The sequence below is a fragment of the Rhizophagus irregularis genome, chromosome 2 (assembly GCF_026210795.1).
Source record: "Rhizophagus irregularis chromosome 2, complete sequence".
Classification (NCBI taxonomy): domain Eukaryota; kingdom Fungi; phylum Glomeromycota; class Glomeromycetes; order Glomerales; family Glomeraceae; genus Rhizophagus; species Rhizophagus irregularis.
The window spans coordinates 3,091,456-3,113,633 of record NC_089430.1 but is presented as its reverse complement, the minus strand read 5'-3'; the positions used below and the strand labels follow the sequence as shown (position 1 = coordinate 3,113,633).

The window sequence follows — 22,178 nt, the reverse complement described above, 5'->3', positions numbered from 1 at the left end:
TATAATTGATTGAAACAATAATAGCGTTTACTAATACTGAAAAGAATTAAGAAATTTAATGCAACGTTTAGTATCGTTTTTCGTTAATCATGATCGCTGCCATTATTATAAAGATAGCTCAGATTTTGATGTTGCATTTAATATATGAAAAATAAAAAAAAAGAAAAGAAAATGAGTCACTAAATAGCATTTATCAACAACGAAATGTTTAATGTAAATTTCATCTCCTTTTATGAGCATCTGTTTAGAAAATCAGCAAGAAGCATTTGATTCTTGAAAAAGAAAGCCCAGTAGCAAATGAATAGGGGTATATCATGATAGTTTTCCTCAAAAGTACAAAAATAAAAAAAAAATAAAAAGTATATAATAAGTGACATAAAAATAAATTTTTTATTTGGTTTCTTATAACGAGTGAATTTCATCAGAAAGAACTTGTGATCCAAACCTACAATAAACGTACCGTTAAATTCATTACAACTTAATAAATTAGCATGCTGAATATTAAGAAAGTCATTACGCGTCAATCCTCTTTCTTCTTATTAGGTATCAATTTGATATTTACTTCATGTTTATCGTTATAGTGTTTTTGGAAAATCTTTATAAATATGGCTAAATTAACATTTTATTAACGTGTAATAAATCATGCTAAGTTGCCTAATATGTCTCGTGTGGTAAATTTTTTATCCCTAACGGAAAAATTTCGTCGAAGAAGTCGGAGAACCATTAAAGACTACATACTTTTTTATATCAAAACTTTCTTCGAAAATTAAAAATTTTCACGCTTTAATGTTTCAAGAATGAGTTCATCAAATGAGGACGAACGCATTATATTAAACGTTGGTGGTATCAAGGTAAAAAAAAAAGAAAGAATATTTCACTATGTATATAATAATTACATACGTTTGTGTGTAATATTAAACAATTTAAATAATTCTTCATTAGTATGAAACATACAAATCAACATTAGCGGCTTATCCCAATACGTTTCTTGGAGCGATGTTTCAAGAAAGGAATCAGCAGTTACGTCATCCAACAAATGGAAATGAATATTTCTTTGATCGTAACGGTTATGCATTCCGTTACATTCTCGAATTTTATCGAAATGGAAAACTCTTGTTGCCAGATTTTAAAGATAATGACATTTCAGGACATGGATTAACTAATGTTTCATACAAGGAATTGTTACAAGAAGTTGATTATTTTCAGATCCCAATTGAAGATAATTTGGAAGATTTTCCTTCTAATGAGGAATTGGCCAAAATATTAGATGGATTTATTCAAACATTAAAAAAATGCATTCATCATTTAAAAAGGGAGTTTGTTAAAGGTTTATATCAATTTGTTATAGTTTTTTATGAAGTACCATGCATTAATATTTCAATGGAAGTAATAAATTATTACACAGCTCCCGGTAATAATACTATAATTAAATTATTAAAACCTTATTCAGCTTGTGCTTATAGCATATTAGACCTATATGGAGATAAGATTACTGATAAATTTAATTCTAGAGATGACTTATATATTAGCTTAATTGATTGTAATGTTCCTTCCCCTGCTCATGGTAAAGTAAAAGTCTTACATATCTATCTAGATGCTAGTTTCTTTGATACTGAAAATGTTCTTAAACACTCAAAAGAATTAAATTAGTAGTTTTATTATTTCTTTATTTGTAATTTTCTTGATAATTTTCTTTTAACTTTCTTGAATAAATTCCATTTTTTGTACATACATTGTTATATGATTTATATAATACATTTTTTATTTCGTATATCTAGTGTAAGGAAAATTTCCATATATACTTGTTGACAGTCTATTAGCAGGGCCACAAAATCCAAGATCACTAATAACCCAAGTATTATTAAATTTGAATATAATATATTTCCAGAATGTAAATCTCTACTCTATAATTGAATTTTCTCTGTAAATTCTTTCTATCCATGTAAAATTTAGCAGGCGAAATTGAATTGAGTCCAGCATAATGTGATATATTTTTATAATATATTTATTTTACAAGGACTTTTAAAATACATTCAATGTTCATATAAATATACAAATTTAATTAACTATCTTCTCATTAAAGAAGATTTAGAATAAATATATTGATTATTAAATTGAATAAGAATTGTAATAGTAACAATGAAAATGCTACCCGATCGGCTTATTTTAATTTCGACCGCTTCGTTAAAATCTACCATCAATTTTTTTACAATCTCATTTCCATACCATTCCAATAATTTAACTCCACATGCTTTAAATGGTTTCATAATTTCTTTTATTCTATCGAGATCTAAATCAAACTCAATTGACGATGAATGTTGATTATCTTTTCCCTGATTTAATATTAATCTAGAATGAAAATAAATATTAATTTGTCTTCTTAAATTATGATATATTTCAAAAACTATACTACTTAAAGCCATTACAAATGAATCTAAAAGTTGTACATGTTCTTCAACTGTTGCCCATCTACGTAATCTACCCATTTCAACATTATTATTAGTATTGTTGATATTCGGTGTAGATGAATAAGTTTGAGAGACGGGGTTATGATATTGAGAATTTTGAGAAATATTAGAATGTTGAGAAGTATTAGAATGTTGAGGATATTGAGTATTAGGGTAATGAGATTGAGTACCAGTTGTGACAAGATTTCTACGGTCATCACCAATTGTACTAGGAGGATTATTAATTGATAATGATTCGTTTTTTGAATCATTTAATGTCTTGGAAGGAAAAGATGTGACTGATAGTTCTTTAAATAAATCTCTAATTTCATTTAAATCATATTCTTTATCATCATGATCTTCATTCAATTCATTTGGAATTTTAAAGAATTCAAATTCTAAAACCATTTCTTTAAGACTAACTCCATTACAAAGTCCCGAATCATTTGAAGGTGCCCATAAAATTTGTCCTGTACGATGATACTCTAATATATACCGAAATGCATACCCATTACGATCAAAGAAATATTCATTATCTTTTTTTTGTCGTTTAAAATTTTCGCCAAATATTGTTCCAAGATATGTTTCAGGATATTTAGTAAGCGTCGATCTATTAGTCTCGTACTAATAAAAATTAAATTAAATTAAAAAATAATAAAAACTTGAAAAAAAAAATTTATTTAATAATAAAATACCTTAATTCCTCCAACATTTAAAATAATTCTTTCATCATTTGATCCCATTTTAAATCGTAATTTTTTTTTAAAAAAATTTTATAAGAAAAAAAAGGTTTTATGTTTAATCGGGAGTCCAATTCCGGTTAAATAGCTTTTTATATTGAATTTAATTTCACCAATTTTGGTACAACTTGAAACTTCAATGAACTAACTTATATTGATAATTTGATGACCCGCGAGTCAAGAATTTAATTGGATGAAAATCGTTCGTGTAACATTAGTATTTTTTTTTAGCTAGTTATTGATTGTATTTATCCTTTATATAGTATTTGATTTAATTTCTCTAGAGCATCAAATTGGGATTTTCATACAGTTCGTTAATATTTTTCATGGGTATGATAAAGAAGTTATTAAAGATATAACCAATTTGAAATCAGCAATGAATTATGAAAAATTGTTTCTCATCACCACGGCGCTCCCGCTCCTAAATTTAATGATATAACGTGATGTCTGCGGAAAAAGTATAAGTTCACAGTTAAATCTTGTTATGATCAATTTTAGCGGATGCCACACTCCAAAATCTTTTTATATCGGTAAAATTGAAAATTTATAATAAAATAATTGAATATATTGTCAAATAATATATATAAATATAATAATTATGCGCTAATAGTATTTATTTATAAACTGCTTCCTTAGGCAAAAATATAAATTATATGCGATTTTAGATTACGTGATCGCCAATAATACGGCGCCAGGATTTTTTGTGACATGTATCTAAATGCCGAAATGATAATTCAGAATGTCTAATAGCAATGGGTTCGAATTAAGCAAATAAAATAATCGTATATAGTAAGACAAAAAAAGCTTTCTAAGGTTTAATTCGAAAAAATTGATTTTCATTTCTCATTCTTGGAATTTTCATTTGTTTTGATACGCTTTCCTATATTCAAATAAAAATTTTAGCATAAATAATTAAAGTTTTCTGTTATCCAGACAAAATTTACCATTGTTTTGAGGAATAATATTTAATTCTTCAATATTACGTTTTCTTATAGCTAGACTACTAGAGCTCTTTCTCACAAAAATTACATTTGATGAAGAAGGTCTATAATATAAAAATTAAATGTAAATTAATAAAAAATTATTATAATTGATCTATAATATAATTATTTATATAATATACCTTTGAACATCATTTATATCAAAATCGTATTCTTTTGAAGCGTATTCTGAAATAAAAATAAATTAATATAAAGCAATAATTTCTTTGATATTTATTTAAGTTCACCTTCATTATCTTCATTATTCAATTTCTCGTCCAATTTTTCTGTTTAAACAAAATATTATAGTTATATTCTTTTTTTTTTAAAAAAAAAATTTAGAATAGATTAAATAAATAATTATATACTTGATGATTTAATAATTAAGGATCTTAGTGGTCTACTAGCACCCGGATGTTGAGTATTTGAAGAATTCTGGATTGCGAAATTTTTACCGTGTGAAGATGAACTAGAGTATTATTTTAAACAAAAATACATTAATATTAAATATTTTAAATATTTTCCATACAGCATTATAATTAATACTTTATACCTTTGAATATCATTTATATCAAGATCATATTCTTTTGAAGTGTATTCTATTAAGATTTAAGATCATAAACTGTTAATAAATGCCTATAATAAATAGGGCGTATGTATATATAGTAATGGTGACAAGTAATAGAAAATGACGGAAGGACGTGACGCATTATAATAATTAACATCTTAATCCTAACCTAACCAAAAAACTCTGACGTTTGATAAATAATTTCAATGAAAATTGGTACATACCTGGATTAACATTAATCGAAAGTTTATTAATAGATAAAGATTTAGAAATTTTTAATGGCCTACTTATATAAATTGCTTTTGAATGAGGTTTTTCAGTAAATTTTGGTCCTAGTTTCTTAGATTTTATTAATTTCAATCGGTTTTCTTCAGCTTGATGGAATTGTTCACTGAATTCTACAGGTTCATATTCTCTACAAGAGGATTTAAATTTACTTATAGTATCTGATATATCCGATATGTAAGGTCTTTTTGATGGATCGGGATCCCAACACCTTTTCATTAAGTTTGCAAAACATTCAGGTGTATCATTTGTAATTTCGGGTCGTTTTCCATCAATAATCTTAAAAATAAGAGAAATGTCGTGTTCAACATTAGCAAAAGGTTTGCATCCTGTTGTAAGTTCCCACATAATCATGCCAAGACTATAAATATCAGATGCTTTTGAAAATTTTGCACCATTGAATATTTCAGGTGCAATATAAGGTATTACTCCATATATTTCATTATTTTTTGAAGGATCGTTTTCAGATTGTGATAATCCAAAATCTCCAATTTTCCAAAAATTATGAACAGCATTATGTTTAAGTCTGAGAAAAGTTCAAAAATGATGATCCCTTTACTTCCACAAGTCTTTTATAAAATTCATTTAGAAATTTATGCAAAGTTATTAAGTACCTGAAATCATAAATAGTATTAATATTTCGAAAGAGTAATATATTTCCACTATGAAGATCTCGATGTATAAAGTTGATTTTATGAATAACTTTAAGTCTGATGAAAAAAAAAAAATATTATTACTATAACTATAACAATGAATAATAAACATAATATTGTGTTATACCCTTCTGAGATTTGACATAAAATAGTTAATTTTCGTTTCCATGTGATATATTGAAAATTATTTTGTAAGTAGTTATGTAAATCTCCCTCATTAGCATAATCCATCACTAACATGTATTCATTTGTTATAGGATCTTTCGTAATACCATGACATTTAATAATAAAACGATAATCTTTGCATAATTGATAATATGATTTTAACTAAAAAATTTTTGAAATTTAAAAGATTAACAACAAAAAAAAAACGAGTTATAATTATGTTAATGTATTTACCTCACTTAAAAAAGATTTAGTAATACTTTTTGAGCTTAGGAATTTTTTTACGGCAACTGTTATTTTTGCATCTTCATATTCCAATAAAGTTGCTTGATAAATGATACCAAAACCACCTTGCGCTATTTCCTTGATAATTTTAATGTTCGAGTATGAAATCCATTTTAGCGAAGAAACAGGATCATTAAGATAATAACGGTACAAAGATACCGAATTTAACGAAACAGTAATATTAGGCTTTAGATTAATAAGAAGCTCACTATCTAAATCATTATTGCCACTGATGATATTTGTGATATCAATAGTAATAAATATTATTCTATTGCATTTCTTACATTGAGATTTTTGCGTAAATCCAAAAATAATATTTGTTGTCAAACAATGTCTACATCCAGTATATATTATATTGCAAAATGAACACCATTTTTGACAATCAAATATAAACGTAAGGTTTTTCAAACAAACTATACACCGACTATGAGTATTCCACCACGGTAAATGAAGAATTTGAATGGACGATTTAGTCAAGGTTGATTCTATCAATTCAGAAGAAACTATATAACAATTTGAACAAGACTCAAACTCGATAAATTCTAAATCCTGATAATTTAATTTCCCACATAATCCGCAGTTTTTTTTAATATCAAACTTTACATTATGATGAGAATTAGTTGCGATTACTTGTTTAAAACATGTGATTTTAAAGTAAAGAACGCATTCTGTACAAAGACATGAAGCATAATGATCAGTATTATTATTAGTTATTAGTACGTCCAAGTATTTATGATCATTATCAACATAATTAATATATTGGAATAAGCATGTTTCACAGTATTTTTGTTTAAATAAAAGTGTTTCAGTATACGGATTTTTACAATAAAAACAATTATCATCGTTTTCATTAAAAGAAATAAATTTAATTGGAATAGGACTAGATTTTAATTTTGGCGTTGGATCAAAAGAATTATCATATTTTGTTATAGATTTTATTGTGTATTCGCCGTATTTTTTTTCTATAAGTTCCATTATAATTATGCTATATTTTTTTTTTGAAAACTACGACTGACAATATTTATAGATGTCTGGCTTTGTAGATCAATCATAAGAGTAAAACGAGCAACACGTGAGATTACTATATTCATCAAATTTGTGTCACCCGCTGCGCCACAAACATGGCACAATACGACTAAATTTGGTTTTAACACAATGAATCAAATCTTGGAATTCTTATTTTATAATCTCAGAATTTTTTTTTCTTTTTTCTTTCGGCTTAGTCCGCTAGAGTCAGGTGAACGGAATGATTGCATGGAATGTTTCCATGGTAAATTCCTGAATTATTTTTATTGGTTCCATGATTTTTCCGTAAATGTTAGTAGATTCGTGGAATATTTATAGAAAATATCGAACCGGTTTTATGTTGGTCTGATCGATTCAAATAATTAATGTAATTCTTACAAACAAAACACAATCTCTATTTTTTACCGGGTCAATCCTTGTTGCGCATTTTATCCAAATGGCTAAAGAATTGGTTATTTGATGTAATAATTTTTATTAGTGTATTTATTATAATTACGATTGTGTGCAAGAACACAAGAAGTCCGTTCTAGTTGGTATATTAAAAAAATTAATTTAGTCAGATCTAAGTTTAATCCCGGTCAAGTTTTATACGTCATAATGTATGCTATATAACTCGCCAACATAATAGAGATAATTATAATAATACACATATCAAGATATCAAATTTTTTAATATTAAATACTCAATTTTTTATATTTTTTAATTATTTTCACAATCCCTAAAGATAATTTCCTCAATTGATTGACTTGAAAGATAACAAATTTTAATCTAAATATTAACAAATTATTAAAATTTTAATATTATTAAATCATCATTCGTTAATATTGAAGAAATCTTTTTAAGATTTTGGACAAAGTTTAGATATCGATAAATCTAATGAATTATGAATACTATCTATGTGAAAAATTATTAAACAATGGTGATTCAAAGTAGGCGTTGAAATAAATATTCCATTCTTATTTAAAAAGGTCTTGATCAAGAAAACAAAGTAATAATAATTGCCAATGGTATATGAGTAGCTACAGTAGCATTTATATAAAATTTTTTGTATTCACATTTTAATCCCATTTACGACACTTATCAATTGTATCGATGCAATATATGAATATTTTGAAGAAGATTATCTCACTTTACATTCATGCTTATTTGTGAATCGTCTTTGGTGTGAAATAACGGTTAGAGAAATGTTTGGAATCTTAAATACAGTAGAAGTCATAATTCAGGGCGTCCTTAACGTACAGTGGGGGGTGTACGTTACATCCTACGGAGTTATGCACTTGCACGTGATAGCGTTGACGTTAACTCCGGCCCGTTCGTAACGTTAATATCGTCATATGGCTCACTTGATGATCGACATCAAGTGAGTCAAATCCGCCCATATGTACACCCCCATAATTCATACCGAACACATGACCGCATACAGTAAATCATGGCCAAAATTAGTATAGACTTCGGAACGAAATCAACCGATTTTTCTAACAGTAACGTCATTCTATTTGTTAACATCGAATTGCTCAAAAACCTGTTTCTTTTTATAGTTTATAATTGTATATATACTCGAGAAAAAATTTAATATTAGCATTTATTTTTTTTAAAAAAAAAAAGTTTTCTGTAATTTTATTTAAGTAAATATGTTTTAACTAAAGAAAGAATATAAATGAAAGGATGATATGAATGAATGATAATTTTTCGCCGGCGGCATTGATCCGGTGAAAGATATGAAAAGATAGAAATTCTTAACAATGCCTTTTTACCATATTCAGGTTGTGTGGAAATCGACAATCGAGAAACCTGACTGACCGACGAAAACCTGTTTTCCAACAACAAATTAAAAATTAAGAATTTCTACATCTATACTCCTCAATAACTAATTAAATCTATATATAATTACAATAATTTCTTATATCTATTAAGTCTATTATAAATACTTTAAAATCTATACGATAAAATTGTATAATTGTAAAATTGTAAAATTGAATTAACAATTTACAATTATAAAATTGTAAAATTGTAAAATTGTAAAATTGAATTAACAATTTACAATTATAAAATTGTACAATTGTAAAATTGTAAAATTGAATTAACAATTTACAAATTTTACAATTGTAACAATTAATTAATAACAGTTCCTTCTTCATTAATAATGAAAGAGAATTCACTATAAACTAGAATAAATTTAAAATATATTATTAATTTATTATTTTTTTTTTTATTTTTTTTAAGCATATATATATTAATAGAAATTTAGTTTGAAAAATTACCTTTATTTGAATATTCAATAATTAAGAAAGTAGAACCTTGTTTCTTTATAATCGGAATAGAAAATATATATTATAGTATTTATTGAGAAATTTATAATTTTTAAAGGAATATATTGTTTTGATAATTTGTTTGAATAATTAATTATAATTGACAAGAAAATAAAATAATCTTTAAACGAAGAAAAATTTTGGGTGATTTTATAACCATTTTTCCCAAAAAAAATTTCGCAGTTTTTTATTAAATCAAGTTTTAATACAGGTTTTCCCATTCTTTCCTCATTTTAATGGAAATTCTCACACTTAGGAGTGCTTACGAAATTTTTGTGACAATAATTATTAATTTGATTGTGCTTGCATACAATAACAGGATTTTAAACAAGTTTTCTTATAAAATGAACGCGAAAGAAAATTATTCAGAGGAAATATAAATAAATTTAATTTGGTTCCCTTTTAAAAATGGGTTAACGAAACTTTTAAATAAATAAAAAAAGGGGGGATGAAATGTAAATTATTTTATCAAAAAAAAAAAGAAGGTTCTCAAAATCTTAAAATATTTCTAAAATGAAGAGACAAAAACCTTTGGACCTAATTTGTATCATAATAACCATATTTGTACCACCTTATCTTTGAGGGATTTCATTGTATAGAATATTAGACGCTAAACATAAATAATATAACTTAATTATTAATTTGTCCAATTTCCGTGATTATCAACTATTTTGATATCATATGCGTTATCTAATCTAAATATCATTACGCTATTTACCAGTTCAATGGTAGTTTTTTCATTCATACTTTCTCCGATAAGTGGTTTCTTTTTTACTATTATTAGTCTTTTTTTTTTTACGTAAGTGCATAAAATATTTATACGGAGAAAGTAATTTACGGAAAAGTAATATTCCAAAAATAGAATCTTATCATAGTATAAATCTAAACATCTATAGTCTTTTATTTTTCTTTATGAACATCTGTTTTGAAAGTTATTGTTTACGAATTAGGCATGTAGATCAAATCACGTTTGGCTGTATATCAACCTGAAAATAAATCTAAAAAATCATGGGCGTTAAACAAATTAAGGTTAATTCAACCTTTTAAAATAATATAAATAAAATAAACATACCTTCCCCCTCTTATTTTTTTTAAAATTAAAATTTTCGGTCCTGCGCATTTTTACATAATTTCATAATCATCTGCATATCAAACTTTAAAACTGGAAAGGATTACCGCCAGTTGCACGAGATAGTCTCCGAAAAAAAAAAGTCTTATAAAGCCAAATAACCAGATTTGTAGTTGATTGAGTTGTTGCTGTAAGTTCCGTATGTCATTGAACAAGGTCGAATGCTCAAGGAATGGGCTAAGGGACTGTGGGCGTTATTTTTTTTTTGAACTACATTACCCCGAGATCAACTGACCATAACTATTGCTCAAAACTTAAGTAGGTTCTTTCGTTTCAAATGTACAAATTATATGTATCTATAAGTCCTTAATGCGTTGAAATCCAAATTCTAATCCTTATTCAAACAATTTAATAATCAATGAATCAATTTTTAGGTATTCCATCATGATTACGTATGATTTGTTCCAAAAAGGACACTCAAAGACATTTGTGAATTAACAGATGATTTTAATACTTTGAAAGATTAACTTTTGATTAGAGACTTGAGCGTTGGCAATATTCCTGTTCTTGGATATGTTTCTCGTAAAATAATTTTATCTTACGTTCCCGAAAATCAAAAAATTCATCTACTAGGTATATTGGTATATTAAATCCATTAACTTTTAATATTTTACAATTTTAACGTCAAAATTTTGATGCCCCATCACTCACCACAGAATTTTTATATGATTCTTTAGGATATTCTTTGATTTTCATAATTATATACAAACCAGGAATATATTCTTTTAGATGAATTATTCTAGGAAAATGTTTTCCAGGTTCTGATAAAATTTATAATGAAATTATAAGACACACTTCAGAGGAATTCTCAACTGCGTAATAAATTATAAATCAATTCAATATCACGAGTTTATTGAAGTATATTCTGTATAATCTTTTTACGAAGATGGATTAAGAGGTAAATTTAAAAAAATAATGGTTTTAACTTTTTAACCCTATATTCTAAAATCTTTATCTTTTATTGTAGGTAACGACTGAACTTTTATAAACCTAAATCAAAGACTTCAAATTGTCGCACAAGAATTTGCTTGATTCTAAACTTACTTAATATCATGAATCAATATTCAAGACCGTCTTAATATCATTAATCGAAATATTCAAAATACTCAACGAATTTTCAAGGTTGTAATATTTAATTTATGCAAATTTAGTCAACTATCATCTATTCATTATTTTAGTAACCATTATAATAATACTATTATAGGAAGATAGTAGTACAATTACCTATGATAATCGGCTGCGTCGAATTCGTCGAATTTGGATATTCATTTGACACTTTTTAGTAATACTGTATCTTTTCAACTTTAAGATTTGAAATATGGTGAAGTTGTAATGTCGATATAAAAGAGGATTATCTATTGTTCGTCACAAAGCAGATTGTCTCTTCGCAATTTTCCATCAATTATAAAGGATCTTGGTAAACTTTTGAAAAGGGTAAGTTATTTCTTTTTATGTTGTTACTTTGTTTTGCATTATGTAATAATTTCCTAAATATACGATGAATTTGATATTTTTTATTATGCGTTAGTCAAATCTTTAAATACGTCACTGGAGGCTTTTGATTTATTGTATGTACGCTACATATTTTGACTCACAAATTTTGGCTATTTATTGTTTCATCAATCATGATAAATCAATAATGTATCTCATTCCTTTTTTTCTATTTTCCTTCAAAATTGGTAACATATTTTATACTCAACAGCTATGAAATCTTTATTTAGATGTCAGGTATTTTCGCATGAATTACTGTTCCGCGCGCGTTTATTTTTCACTTTATATCGTAAATTTAGCACTTTGATTAAACGAATCAGGATTTGAAAACTAATTAACAGGTATGGAACTATTCAGATGTCAATTTTCATTAAGCTATATTGGATATTTACAGAGATATAAATATTTTTTTGTAATAATCTTTTTTTTTTCACTTTACAGCGTAATTTCAACATATTGTTTAAATAAAACAGGTCTGAAAAGACTAAGAAAGTTGTGCTGCAGGAATGGAATAGTTTTAATATTAAATTTTCATTAAACTGGCTTGAATATTGGGAAAGTTGTGGCATTTTTTTTTATGAAATTACTGTGCCATGTCATTAATTTTTCACTTCATCAATGTTATTACTAAATGAATATAGATCTGATCAGCAAATATCAAATTGATGAAATCATGATTACTTTTGTAATGTAATTATCCATAGTTACATCGTTGATTGATATAGGGTAATAATCAAAGGGTTAATGTGCATTTTTTTGTAATTTATATTTTGTTTTTATTTTCAACATAATTTTCAACATAATTTTATTTACAATAAAAATCACAATTGAATTTTTTTGATTTTAATATACTATCCTACCAAAAGTTTCTACATTTTATGTGTTGCACCTACGATAGTTTCTCCATATCCCCTATATGAGCTATGTTCATTGCCATAGATAAAAAATTCTACGGGTTTCTACTTTGTAGTCCCGCCTAGACATGCTGTTGTTTTGTTTAGTTTCACTGAAGAGATTCGCCTAAAGGTGTCAAAGACAAATGGACAAAACAATCATAATGGAAAAAAAACATGCACGAAAAGCTTTCGGGTTATTGATGGCAACTGATCCATACTGCTATGGGACGAAAACTTTCAATTATATCACAAGTATCTACTGTCTCGCATGATAACAACTCTGATCGAGGGTACTGAACTTCATTACCGTTTTTTCCGAACAAAGAAATAAAAACAATATTACCACATGATTTCTAAACGCCCATGGGACTTCTAATATGTAAAAAATATGCTCATTGTTATCTGACAAACTATTTTAACTACATATTGTCCGCTGTGATGAATGTGATCTGTGTTTTATGAGTTACTACTGCGAGTTGAATATTAGTGGACAACTGTTACCTACTGCGAAAACACATGATACTTTACACTGATCGTGGGCTTTGCCCAGCCAAGGGGCTCTTGCCCTACTCTCTGGGAAAATTATCACATTAGATGTTTCGTGACCAACGATGTAACTACTCAAGTATACTGAGCCTTAGAACCGACTTATCTATTCTATATAGGTTTGTATGAAATGATATCAGTGCTAGATTTGTGTAGCGAATCCTTTCAGATTTTCATTTCGTTACACAATCCTGCTACGACTGCGTTAAAATTTCTATTTCCGGATAGTTTTATTCAATTACGATAAGAATGTGATGTAATAAGGAGTTCCATATAGAAAAAAATAAAAATGTTGCGGACTGAGTACTTGCTCTGCATCCTCTTTAGTTTTAGTAATCGCAAACAATAGTCAAAACTTTAAGTAGAACTGCATTTAGTTTCGATTACCTAGAACAGACTCTGTAAATACAATATGTAACAGGGGGGAGCTTTGCAATTTCCGACAATAACACGAGGCTGTCAATTTTATTTTAGCAAGTAGCGATGCAAAAGATTTTTCTATAATTCATACCCAATAATAAACTACTAACAGATAAACGTAAATTAATTCCGTCAGCATTATTTTTTCTCTGTTAATCTCGTACACTAACATATAGAACATCACTTAGTAGATATGAAATTTACTCTGTAAAAGTGTTGAATATACTAGTCTCTTAGCTCAAATGTCAACCGTATAATAAACTACCATGCGCTATTGGTATTTCAAATATGTGGTCCTATTATTGTATAATCTGTATATTGTTCTTTTAGCAAACGTTATTAACAAAAATAAGAAACGTATTCCGCTTGCTATTTAACTACACTAGTGAATAGTGATCCACATGAATGAAAAAAGGTTCAGACGGGGATATAATGATATTTTTTGTAATTAATGAGACTAATACCGTATATGGAGTATATCTAACTATCTCCACTCTCGAGTGCGATGATGTACAGGAAGAATATATTCTATCTGGTCACAAGGTATTTATATTTTATGCATCCGTACTATTATTGTATTTTATTATATTTAGTTAGTGGACTGGTGAGTGGTGACATCGGATAATTGAAATCTGATGGGTAACATACGAATAATTAGTGCATGGGAGGCGATTATTCGAAAAAATTTTTTGGTCATATCATTATTGAACGTATTATCTGATCACGGAAAGAATACCCATGTAATTATAATTATAATTTTTTATAGGATTAATAGGACCCCGGACAATTATAACAATTATAATAAAGGTCATATACAAAAAAATATATTTTTTTGAATTTTTAATGAAAAGGTCATATGCAAAAGCGGGTATTTTAAAGCATAAGTCATATGCAAAAATAGAGTACCCCTGAATTAGGTCACAGTAAAAAAAGTATAGAATTTTATGTAAAATTTTTAGGTCACATGTAATTTGCGTATATTTTAGGGGGAATTACTTGAGATAATTTTACCATAATAAATTTTATTATTTTTTTACCACAATGTAATAATTATCTAAATTTATTAAATTTATTTGCTTGTCATGTCAGATAAATTTACCGAAAATTCAACATGATTTACCGTTAATTACTTTTAAAATGTTAAGACACGCGTTTTCGTGTTTTAATTTTTGTCTTTAACATCAATGCAAAATGATATATCAAGAAACTTTTAGACATTAATAGGTTTCTTTCTACAATTCCACCTCCTAATATTCATTCTGTTCAAGCTTATGTTTCAAATAATATATCTGATATCTTTTCTATTACTTTTGATACTCCTTATGCTCCGTTAGCCAGAATTGATAATACTGCTGAAAAATCCTTCTTTGCAATATTCACACTTAACTTCTGCAGCTGTCTTTTCTAATGGGGATTGTTTACTAAATTCGATATCTTTAATCTTTAATGCAAACCAAACCTTAGAATTACAATTTTGATTGTAGAATCAATGAAATTTTCGGATTTTTATCTTGGTCAAAAAATTTTTGAAGAAGATTATTATTTTTCCAATGTGGCTTTGGATTCAGCTAAAAATTAACTATATATAATAAAGAAAGAGATTATATTGGCGAAATTGCTTATATGTTTAAACCAGATGATAATGCTGTATAATTTTAATATAAAATAAAAAATTTTGACCTATTTTTTTTAGTAAAAAAATTATATCGAAGTCATATGATAAAAAAGGATATTTATAGTACAAAATAAGGTCATATGATAAAAATGTATGCAAAATTTATGTATATTCCATTAGATTTTTAATTAGTACTGCGGATGTGACCTCTATTATAATTATCCGGGTCCTAGATTAATAGTGTAGAGGTTGGACGCTATAATCGCATATACGATCACAGTCGAAGAGGTTATCGATAAGGAAGTTCTTTGTTTATTTCGTAATGTAAAGAAAATAGCCTCTACCATGACATAATCTTTATTGGTGAAGTGCAATAATTACTATGTCATCAGTAAATAACGATAACAAAGATAGTAATACGCCACGATTAATCGAATTATTGGGAATTGTGTAACCCAGTGCACCTTCTTGATCGTCATCCTAAGTTAATTGCACTTTAGAGTTGTTGCGAAAAGAATTAGTTTCATAGGTATAAACATCTCTAGTTGATTGTCCAGATATGATCACGGTGAAGAGATTATCAATAATTTAAGTATTCTGCGCCAGTATACAATTAAAACAAAAGTCTAATTGTCCCATACCAAGGGGTATATTTACATAATCTAACTAATCTAACTTTAAATGGCAGTTGAGTATAATTTTAAGATTAGTAAAATAGATGTGACTCACGCTATTAATCAAGTTTAAACGCTCTTTCTTGGTGTTTTAAATTACAAGAGCCATGATTGATAGATTATTTTGTGATACCATTCATGTACAGTATCTTATATATATATATATATATATGTATTCATATAATACAACTGCCTGATTTTATATTAGTTTTCAAAAGACAAAGAAAATATACTCAACAAATTTTTTTATGTAGGACTCAAAAAACTGTAACGCCATTCGGGACCAAGGGAATTATGGTAAGAACACCTTTTTGTCGACCAATTCTAATGATAACGATTTGGGACGTAGTGTGTCTATTGTGGGCACACTATATAATGAAGAAGATGAGTTCACGAGAGATGAGTTATCAAAACAAGCTGTTATACCTTGCCAAAATGCAATATTTCCTGGTCGACAAAATCATTATGATGGAATTGAATGTTCTAAACCGTCCATCAACAGTGAATTTGATGATTTCGGTGGAAAAAGAGAAGATAATACGAATCATGTTCGGAGCGTCGGTTCGCAGTGGGGAACTAACGTCAATAACAACACTCACCAACCTGGATATAGCGACGGAAAGGGTAAAGGCAATACCGGCACTCGAACAGTGCTCTCAGAATCCTCAAAGAAGATCCAGTTTCTGTACGAACAATTGGGGCCATTGCTCCGAGTCAATACCCCTGGGGGCAATGCACGGTACAAGAAAAAGACCTGCAACCTTGTACTGCCGAACGATCTACCTAAAATTTGGAGCAATGAGTGTGATACCTCCTTGTGCCAAGTGTTCCCAAGTGATGAGTTCGATGATGGACATGGGTATCGTAACAATTTACCAATTACAATCGATACAATTATGAAGCCTAACCGTTGCTATATTGCAAATTCACTTGGTTATAAGATCTACGATAAAGATCAAGAAGATTATATCAAGTATATAAAAGAAGAACTTAACTGTTACATTGAGGAAGTTATGGAATATGGATTCGATCATATCATAATAATTGGGCAACAAAACTGCGGAATACTTTTCCTGGACTGCTTCGGCCGCGTGTTTAATTTGGACGGTATGTCAAGTACATTAGTGTTTCATGGGGATTACTTAGAAGGAGTGGAAAGAGTGACAAAGGGATTTGAGCTTAAATGGATGCGATGGATCATAGAATCTGATACAGGGAATATTGTTGTAGCTGCTGAACCTGTTGAAGCTGATTATGGTATGAATAAATTGCTCATTTTAAAAATTATTATTTTTTATAACTATTTATTTTCTCTCAGGTCCCATGCATTCTTAAGAGAAAAAAAAGAAGAGTTCAAAAAAGAAGAGTTCAAGAAAGAAGCGTTCAAGAAAGTAAATTCACTGATTTAGTTTTATGCTTGCTATTAGGTGGAAATTATTCAGTAAAGTAAACTCTTATTGTTAATTGATGGAGATAACTGATTGATAATTAGTTTGATTCTGAAGCACACTGCTTAGTTACTTAATACAAAAAAATAAAATGCATTGTGAAATATTCATTTTATCTGTGAAAATATTAACATATATTCTACATATTGTTTTTTCCGCATCGTTTATTTCGAGGTTAAGCGTGGAGGATATTGACTATGTTATAGCTAAAGTTTTGAAATCGAATCAATGCCTCCCTTGAAGCATTAGCTCCTGCGGGAGATAATCCAGTTGTTTTAGCGAAAAATTCCCTGGAACCAAGGAAATAATGAAAACTTTCACTCGAAAAATTTATTTTTGAGAGGTTTTGATGTACTGTACATCAAATTTTTATTCTAATTAACATATTAATGAAAACATATATATGTATCAGAACGATGCGATTGCGTGATCTTTGCCCTGTAAATCTTCGTTAACATTGTTTTCTAATTATTACTTTGCGGTGCCCCGTTACACACTTTTGATGGATAAATCACTCAGAGATCATAGGCAACACATCTAATAAAATCGTTTATGCAATCATAGTTCCTATTTTACTTATTCCTATTCTTTCAATAATATATTGTTTCCGTACATATAATAAACCGCTCTCTGTCGTTGATCCAATTTTTTACTACACCACACAAGACAAAAATCGTTATCCATTAATAATCCAATATTTTATTAACCGTACCACAATCGTAATAGAACAACGCAAATAAGATAATTTGCTTCCTATTACATTGATCTAAAAATTCGTTATAAGTATTTACGCCCTTCGAGCAGTCTCCTACTGATTGCAAACTAATGATTATACACGAGAGCTACACTTAGTTATCGGACTATATCTGGGTAATGATATGATTTCTAAGAAGGATTTACCTCGTAACCTAAATGTTCTATAGACTACTCTACTCCTTGCTATGCTATGATAGCGCATGTCTTGTGTAACAACTAGCGATATTGTTCCAGAATCACTTGCATCATCAAGAATAAGAATTCGAATTTCGAACAATGACAGAGAAGTTCGTCGATTATATGCTTACTAGCTATTGACAACAAATGAATCCAAGATAATAGTGTTGACATTGTTATTTGATCGTTACTACCCGATTTCGATTAGCTATCAACAATTAATGTAAATCCAACTCCGCAAGTTTACCAAAACACGTACCTATTTGTGATATTGATTGCAGTCGAACACTATGAAGTGGTAATTCTTTTTCTAAAATTCCAAGGCAATATGTGAAAAAATAGATCCTCTTTCTTATATCCCCACAATTTTTAATGACCAATTTCTCTCCAGTAATTAACTACCCCCTTCTTATTGTGTTGTAAGTCCTATTGGCATACTTAAAATAAATAGAAGATACACACATTTTCGAATCCCCGTTTGTAAAGTGAGTTACAATAACTTTCTTGTTATAACATGTCCCTCACAGTGCCCCCTTTGACACTGCCTTTTCTTCGAAAAGTCCATTGTACACAAGTAAGAATACTAGTGTCCAACCAGATAAATAACAGGAATGCCTGAAGGGCATTATTTCATAATGTAAGCAAGACAGATATTATAATTAATACACTTACATATTTTTTTAATCGCATACCTCGTTAACCGAATATTGCTGTGTGTAGGCCATAATTTCTAACTCGGTTGGTCTTTCAATCTACTGTACTTATTTAAAATTATTTCTGCGTATTACACAATTCCAGAGAAAGCACTCTTCTAGTTCACGGTTACAAATTCTTATATAGGCTGCAAAAAAAATATAACAGATTTCGTCCTACGTGATACATGCGCAGCTATATCAAAATGAAATATCACAGTCTCGTTGTTGGATCACGAAATAGGTAACTGTTATACCATACCATGAAATGAATTTATTACAATACATATATGGTTAATACGCATCTCGCTTTTTCATCAATCATTTAGCATATATTTTTCCATCAAATAAGGTACTCTCCATACGTACTCATTGTTGACACGAGTGTGTATAACACGCCACTGGACAAAAAATCACGTTATAAGAATATTTTAAACGATCAAAAACAAAGACTGGCGTATGTGATAAGATGCAAACGTTATTTATTAACAAAAAAAAGGTAAATACAAATCTTATTGCAGAGGCATTTAAACTCTCATTTGCAATCTTCGAATCATGACTCTGATAATATCAGTCATGGTAATATCATTTCACATAGACATATGAAGAAGCTGCCAGTCCTTGAATTTTTTCTAATAAAATCTCTATCACTATTTTTTCACCAGATCCTTCAAATCAGAGAAACTCCATTCATTAATGCGGATATGAAAGCGGACATTATCAATGGCACCCGAAGATGGCCGAGACTAGATTTATATCACAATGATGATGTGAGGTTAATGGATTAGAACTAAATATGTAAAAAAATGAAATTTGAACTTACCCCTCCATTACATGCCCTTAGAAGGTCAGTTTCATTAGTACAATTAAGAAATTCATCAGTTAATATAATTTTACATCTTAGAATCTTTTTTTCATCTGTAATCACAGCTTCACCGACTTCTTCATCTTGATAAAAGACTTTATCACCATTTTTTATTTGAAATTTTCCTTTAGGAGTTTTGATTCTATCGAATAACCGGTTTAATAAATGTCCTGTTAAAAGTAGAATGCTCGTTATTAATTTTTATCTGACAACTAAAATAAAAGGTAGTACCTCTTCTAGTTTTCTGAACCTCAGATTGCACATTATTTATAACATCATTAGAATTTTTATGGTCCCCTGAACATGTTAAACAATATCTTGAGAAGCACATTAACAGTTCAAAATATAACGACGAGTAAGGTTGCTTGCCAAAACCTAGGGGTTTAGGCAAGTTGGCGTTTCGCCAAAAAGCGAAATTCTGCTGAAACTATATTAAAGTTATATTAAAAAACTGGCGAAACTTTGGAGAAAGGCGAAACTGCTGAAACTTATTATAAATGCTGAAACTGCCGAAACTCTACCGAAACTATAATAAATCTATAGTAAAATTTTGATGAAACTAATCATAGGATTTTGAAGAGGTTTAGACAAGCAACCTTAACGACGAGGACATAAAAAAATTTACGATCAAGAAATTGATGGAAAATCTTTTCTCTTGTTAACTAAAATGGAGCTTATTAGCGAATCGCCTAAAATAAAAGTAGGACATGTAACGGGTATTATGAAATTAGTGGAAAAACTCAAAGAAACACAAGGTTAGCACTTATTAAAATGGCTTTCATTACACTGAACTGACTGTAATTTAAATTACTTTTTTTAGTGGATTCCACCTTCTCATCTGTTGAAGTAGTGACGGCTCAGAATTTTTAAAATTCTGTGAAAGAAATACGGAAGAAATAGAGAAAATAAAAGAAACAATAAAAACAATTAACACAAAGATCATTGGTCTCCTTTCTGAAGTTGAACGAATTAGTTCCAGTATGAGTGGAGTTTGTAAGGCTTTGCATCAAAAACGTATACTTAATAATTAATATTTTTTAACAGGTATTTTCTTCATGTTTTACATTGTGATTGTATTTTATTTTCATATATGATATACAGTCAGACCTCTATAATTGCTCTCTCCATAATTGCATCCACTATGTATACCCTCTCTAAATGCACCTTCTGGTGCTTATATGATCTCTAATTATTTTACTTCTATAAATGCACACCCTCTTTAAATGCACTATTTTGAAAATTATGCATATGGTCCTAAGGGGTGTGCAATTATGGAGGTCTGACTGTAATAAAATATTGATCTTTATTATTAATTCAAATACGTTTAACAGTTTTATATAAAGTTCTTGAAGGATACTAGTTCACTTTTATTTTTTATTTTTTTCATAACAAAAATAAAATAAATCATGTTCTACGTGATATATGCACAATGAAATGAAGCAAGTGTGACTCAGGAGTCACGGTCTTATCATTGGAAAAGCCAAATTAAGATAGTTTATCGATCCTTATCTATCATATCAAGAATACAAATAATCATAGTATGTCTTTATCAACGAGTAAAAAATTGTTCATTTACTATCACCTTTGACAAAAATTTTGATCGAAAAGATAATCCTATGATCATAGAATAATGCAGATATATCAGACGCAATATATAATATTAAATTCTTAAGATAATATCGAGCACCAATAAATATAATTATTATTAGGAAACTAGATAGGTTAATTAAAGTTCTTCAAAATATACAAAAATATTCACATGTTACTATTATTACCTTTTTCATGCGCATTTATTATACCCTGTAAAATATACTAAACTTCCACTTGAGAAGCTCACAGATGATTTATGTTACAAAAAAAATGGGTTTGGATATTACTTTTGACAGGCAACTCTACAAGTGGGGAGAAGTGATTGTTATTGTTTATTGGTTTAGAATTGGTCAGTCTTTATATTATTTTATAAAGACCTTCATCAGATTAATAGATTTATTCAATATAAAAATCATTTATT

At 28.4% G+C, this 22,178-nt stretch overlaps 6 protein-coding genes across 6 annotated transcripts; 3 read left to right on the top strand and 3 right to left on the bottom strand.

Moving 5' to 3' along the window:
• Positions 1–797: 797 nt before the first annotated feature.
• On the top strand, positions 798–1,650 carry OCT59_012044 (uncharacterized protein; the record flags this gene model as incomplete). The annotated part of the gene is made up of 2 exons (XM_025332839.2): positions 798–851; positions 943–1,650. The coding sequence occupies 2 exons, from the start codon at positions 798–800 to the stop codon at positions 1,648–1,650; spliced, it is 762 nt and encodes a 253-aa protein (XP_025188492.1).
• Positions 1,651–2,066: 416 nt separating this feature from the next.
• OCT59_012043 (uncharacterized protein) lies at positions 2,067–3,190 on the bottom strand (the record flags this gene model as incomplete). The annotated part of the gene is made up of 2 exons (XM_025312991.2): positions 2,067–3,071; positions 3,143–3,190. The coding sequence occupies 2 exons, from the start codon at positions 3,188–3,190 to the stop codon at positions 2,067–2,069; spliced, it is 1,053 nt and encodes a 350-aa protein (XP_025188490.2).
• Positions 3,191–4,023: 833 nt separating this feature from the next.
• On the bottom strand, positions 4,024–7,098 carry OCT59_012042 (uncharacterized protein; the record flags this gene model as incomplete). The annotated part of the gene is made up of 10 exons (XM_066134191.1): positions 4,024–4,067; positions 4,132–4,232; positions 4,311–4,356; positions 4,416–4,454; positions 4,536–4,636; positions 4,721–4,766; positions 4,960–5,231; positions 5,635–5,730; positions 5,801–6,000; positions 6,073–7,098. 10 exons carry the CDS (start codon positions 7,096–7,098, stop codon positions 4,024–4,026), a joined length of 1,971 nt encoding a protein of 656 aa, XP_065989479.1.
• Positions 7,099–10,971: 3,873 nt separating this feature from the next.
• On the top strand, positions 10,972–11,860 carry OCT59_012041 (uncharacterized protein; the record flags this gene model as incomplete). Its single annotated transcript, XM_066134190.1, has 5 exons — positions 10,972–10,979; positions 11,066–11,160; positions 11,474–11,485; positions 11,657–11,709; positions 11,792–11,860. The coding sequence occupies 5 exons, from the start codon at positions 10,972–10,974 to the stop codon at positions 11,858–11,860; spliced, it is 237 nt and encodes a 78-aa protein (XP_065989478.1).
• Positions 11,861–16,053: 4,193 nt separating this feature from the next.
• On the top strand, positions 16,054–17,785 carry OCT59_012040 (uncharacterized protein). Its single transcript, XM_025312990.2, has 4 exons — positions 16,054–16,242; positions 16,333–16,369; positions 16,484–17,486; positions 17,548–17,785. The coding sequence occupies exons 2-4, from the start codon at positions 16,337–16,339 to the stop codon at positions 17,562–17,564; spliced, it is 1,053 nt and encodes a 350-aa protein (XP_025188488.1). The 5' UTR covers positions 16,054–16,242; positions 16,333–16,336; the 3' UTR covers positions 17,565–17,785.
• Positions 17,786–19,952: 2,167 nt separating this feature from the next.
• OCT59_012039 (uncharacterized protein) lies at positions 19,953–20,498 on the bottom strand (the record flags this gene model as incomplete). The annotated part of the gene is made up of 3 exons (XM_066134189.1): positions 19,953–20,048; positions 20,126–20,337; positions 20,399–20,498. 3 exons carry the CDS (start codon positions 20,496–20,498, stop codon positions 19,953–19,955), a joined length of 408 nt encoding a protein of 135 aa, XP_065989477.1.
• Positions 20,499–22,178: the final 1,680 nt, after the last annotated feature.

Coding starts and splice junctions, on each gene's coding strand:
- OCT59_012040 (XM_025312990.2), top strand. CDS start 16,337: ATGATTGATAGATTATTTTGTGATACCATTCAT. Junction 16,370..16,483: donor TATTTTGTGATACCATTCAT/GTACAGTATCTT, acceptor TTTTTTATGTAG/GACTCAAAAAACTGTAACGC.